Consider the following 4,708-nt stretch of genomic DNA (forward strand, 5'->3'; position numbering starts at 1 on the left):
ATGATGTGTTATGTATTTTAGGTGTTTATTCAGGTTAGACAGGTTGGTCTGGCCAGCTTTGCATTTCACAATACAAATATTGCAGCAAGTGTTGTCTACGTCAAGTTTTAACTCAAGGACCTATGTGGGTCCCAGATCCCAGGTTGAGAACCACTGCTAGCTAAGTTACACTCTCACCCAGATTCTCTCTCAGGTACCAACGACCCAACCCTCCAAAACAGTGTGCTGCAATGACTGGGTTCATTAATAATTATTGATCGTAACAGCTTTTTCTTTTTTTCTTTTTCTTTGGAAAGATTATAACACCTTTCTCAATCAGTCTAACTGGAGGAGTTAAGAAATGCTCAATAAACCTGGTCTTGACACTTTACCAGGTCTTGGAGTTGGTACTTGACTAAGGTGGTCTTGAATATCAATGAGCAGCAATGGCTTCTTGAATATAAATTATTCAATGTATTGGGGACAAAGCTTTCAAGAGCTCTCCCTCAGGATGTGGGCGTACCTTGAGCTGTGCTTACCAAACAAGTGTTACCACAGAATCCATATCATACCATAACACTGCAACCAATCTGTTCGCTCTTTTCAATCAGGCGTGTCTCTCGGCCTGCTGGGAAAGGATGGCTCCATTCCCAGCTCTCTGTCCAGGGCCCCCCCTTTGTCTTCTCAGGTACAGAATATGCCTTGCTCAGCTCAGGGGAAGCAATTAGATTTAGCTTTGCTGTCTCCCCTTAAGCATAACCATCTATCACTGCATGGTAGTTAATGTTATGTGCATTTAAATGTAAGCGTAAGCCCATTTGGCCGATGACCAGGGACAAATCATTTGCATATGATGTATGTAAATTTATTACACTTACTGTATGTCGTAGCATAAATAAAAAGGTTGCTTTGAGCAGTGCTGACAAAATTCCACTGCCGACATATTCTGGAAGACATTAACACTGTGGTAATAATAATTCATGGTAGTAAAGTCTATGCAGTAATGGCTGTGCTGTGGTATGCATTCTTTCCAGAGTTTGGAAAAGAGTTCAGAATACGTCTGCATGCTTATGTGCTTAATTCACGTTTTTCATTGTGGCCTTTTTGGGAACTGATTTTATAGCTGCCAAAACTTAGTAAAACGATTGGTCACAAAAATCATGGTAAAAACAGCTGGCAATTCTTACTGAGGGCTAGGTATCGTTTTTAGGCACGGCAACGTCGGTCAGTTGATCAGGCCAGCCCACTAATTTGGTCCAGACCAAAATATCTCAACTAGCCAACTACTGGATTGCCATCACATTTGTACAGAGATTCAGGAGACCCTAGAGGATTAGGGACTTTGTTGATCCCATGACCTTTCCTCAAGCGACACCAGCAGGCCAAATGTTTCATGTATCCACTGAAATATCTCAACACCTACAGCACATATTGACAGAACTTTTCCTGTAGTGCAATCAATAGGTGGTTTTGAAATATCACAAAAACCGGATGGATTGCCATGTAATGTAGTATAGCTGTTCCCGTAAGGTTGAACTGGAATAACTTTGGTGCTTCCCTGACAAAATCCAGTTTAAAAGTCTAAAACGTTTGATGCAGATACAGGAATTATATGACACATTCAATGTCAGCTTTTGTTACTTGACAGTTTTTCATACTCTGTTTAATAGACACATTTTATTCGGTACCAAAAAACATTGAGATTTATTAGTTAGAAGTTTTACAACCTTTTAGAGAATTGAAACTATAGATTTTTCTGATTTGTTCTAGAGAGTAGGCATGTAAAATGTGTGTGTGTGTGTGTGTGTGTGTGTGTGTGAAAGGCTTTCATGTGTTTTTAAAAGGGTTCCAGGAGGATGATCAAAGGCATCCACTGTTGAAGCAGAACAACCAGCACCTTCGACTCTCTCCTCTTCCTCTGATACTTGAATAAAAACATACACGTGGTCCTCTACCTTGGACCAAAAGCCAGCTCTTCCAGTGATTTCCTCTCACTCATTCACTCTCTCTGCTTCACAGAGCGGTCCTCGCTCTCCTCTTCCTCCTCCCACCCCCTTTCACACTCTGTTGATCAGCTCAGGAAAGGAAAAGTGCTTGCGTGAAACCTGAGGATCACTTGCAGACTGAGGGAGCAGAGAGAGCACATCGTGTTTTAGCCTGCAAGGTAAGATGATGCTCAGAGGGACAATTGATAACAGTTAGCCCTTGCGGACCTCAATTTCTGTGCATTGGGGGATATAAATTCTGAGAGCAAACCAAAAACCCTCCAGTCAGAGTGGTTGCATGATGTGTGGTCTGTTGATGTCTGAAACTTTTGCTCTTGAAATGGGACCTTCAGGGGGGATTGTAATGATAGTACTGAATGAGGTAGGGTATCGCTAGGTCATGTTTTATTTAGAAGTATCATAAAATCGTACATGTTTGACTCTGGGATAATTATCTGGAGACAATTAGGATGTCTGCTTGTTTCATTTGAAAATCTATTAGTGCGAAGCAGATTGTTGGCAAGGGATCGTTGCATGCCAGTTTGCATTAGAATCTGCTTGGTGTATTTACTTTTACCATCACTAGTCCTCAAATAGCCGGAAGAATAACTTCTTGAAACAGCAGCTCAGGCACATAAGACAAGCATTTTCCGGTTCCAAAAGGGCATGCTGAAATGCCTTGCATTTCATTATAGCTATGCATAACTGGGGGCAAAAAATCATATCTAATTAGCATATGTTCTCAGGTGTATTGCCTGAACTTTGTGACAGTTTGTTTTGCATGCTGCAGTGGCAGTGGCTATTTGTGTTTCAGTGTTTACCAGTCAGTTGAATTATGAGGCTAATAATAATAACCTCTGTGTTATTATTTAGAAATACATTTACTGCTAACTCACAGACCTTTGAGAAGTACCTGTATGATGAGGCCAGGATCTGTACAGGATTTACTTGAAAATAAAGCCACACTATATCTCAAAATAGAGCAGTTCCAGCCATGTGTACACCATCCAAAAGGACCCAGTGGAGGGAGGACCTGCAGCATTTCCGTAAAGACCATGGCTTCTCCAAGAAAGTCCTGCTCAACTGCTGCCTGGTGCGGCGCATCATCACATGGGCCTCGCCAAACCCAAAAGGTACAAAAACACAGCTAAATCAGTACAGATATGTAGAACCAAAGTGGTGTACTCTATGAATCTGAAAGTCATTTAACTGCCTCTAATCCCCACTGTAGGATAATTGGTTTTCAACGTATTATTCCAGTCAGATTTCTTTGTCTGATTTTGTTCTTCCCACGTCTCACCTGATTAAATAGGGTTTCTAAAGATGAACCAAAACGAAGATGAATTGGCTAGTAATTACACGTGGTGTATTTTGAATAATGAAAAGTAGGTTACTTTCCCAGAGTGAAGGACTAATCAACATTTTTTCTATGAAGCAAAAGTGACATTCTAGTTGGCCTTTAAGGAATCTTAGATATATTCTTTGCAATGAAAAAAGAAGCGGTTGGGTTGTGTGTAATCAGTGCTCAGATAGCAGAGGTGATTATAGAAGATTTTGTAAGGCTAAGAACTCAATTCTTGCGTATATATATCTTTTATAACCTGGAAGGTGCCAGGTGAATTTTGCAATTTTATGCCCAGGGTGCGTTGCTGATGGCAAAAAAATGTATCACATAATTTATTACAAAAACAAAGATAGAATAACATTTACTGCACTGAAAGTCAATGAGAAAACATTAAGTAAATATGTGCAGAGAAACTGGAGAACTAAGAAAGTTCCAGATACACGCCGGGGAGATATTAATAGTACAGTGTGCACTTAAAGAGGACTGCAAAACCTAATGTGTCTAATCTAATTACACATATTTGAGATTGAATTTAACAGTAACAGATATGCCCATTGAATGTACTATTAACCTGAGATTTGACTAAATGGAAGAGAGGCACTGGAGTGCAGAATGTACTGTATGGCTGTCAACGCCGTTTACAACATATTAATGTTGTATTGATCATTCGTTTTTTCACCTTATAGGAACAACAGAATTTATGATTTTTCAGGAGTGAAAAATGGTCAAAACGCATTGCACCACGAGTCAGTCAACAGCTCCAGTAAATTAATTCACTTTTCACCTAGATCGGTATCGATTACTTCCTGGGTTATATATTCACAATGGCAATATAGCCATATAAAATAGGATTTATAGCTACTATTCCTTGACACTGGAACCAGCAACATACCAGGCAGTAAAATACAAAGTCCCATCATGCACCCTTTCTTAAATAAGGAAATTATTTAAATGCATTTTTGTCATTTTAAAGAGTTTTATTATTATTATTTGTTATTTTGACACAGTAGAAAATTTCTTCTCTCCTTACACTATGTTCCACAGTGATATGGCTTGTCAGAGAAATAGGTTGTGTTTGGGTATGATTTAGGGTGCTATTAAACAGTCACGAATATCACTGTAGGGTCTAAATGACATCTGCAGTGAGGACTTTTCTGCAGGGGAAAACAACAACAACAACAACAACAGAAAGACTCCAAAACAGCTGTTCTTGTCATGAATAAGAGAAGAGAAATTACACATATGCACTTTTTGTTGAAATCAAAAGCTTTTCTCATTCTGTATGGATCACATTGGGGCAGGTGCAGTTTTTAGATCACATAATCAGTGTAGTTTCTTCTTACTACGTACTCTGGGTTGGGTTTCCCTGTTTGTGTGTTTGTGTTTGTACAAGTGTGTG

The 4,708-nt window shown here is 39.5% G+C and overlaps 1 protein-coding gene across 3 annotated transcripts in view; it reads left to right on the forward strand.

Moving 5' to 3' along the window:
- Positions 1-4,708, forward strand: part of kcnip4 (Kv channel interacting protein 4) — a 130,137-nt gene that overhangs the window by 14,146 nt on the left and 111,283 nt on the right. The window contains exon 1 of one of the 3 annotated variants that reach the window (XM_035675334.1): positions 2,950-3,097. The exons of the other annotated variants lie outside the window; for them this stretch is intronic. Within the exon in view, the coding sequence (XP_035531227.1) occupies positions 2,959-3,097 (139 nt within the window). The 5' untranslated portion in view covers positions 2,950-2,958. Of the gene's footprint in view, positions 1-2,949; positions 3,098-4,708 lie in introns of those variants that run through there. 3 annotated transcript variants of the gene reach the window in all.

The sequence above is a fragment of the Morone saxatilis genome, unplaced genomic scaffold, assembly GCF_004916995.1.
Source record: "Morone saxatilis isolate NCDOM2014 unplaced genomic scaffold, NCSU_SB_2.0 Contig4, whole genome shotgun sequence".
Taxonomy (NCBI): Eukaryota; Metazoa; Chordata; class Actinopteri; family Moronidae; genus Morone; species Morone saxatilis.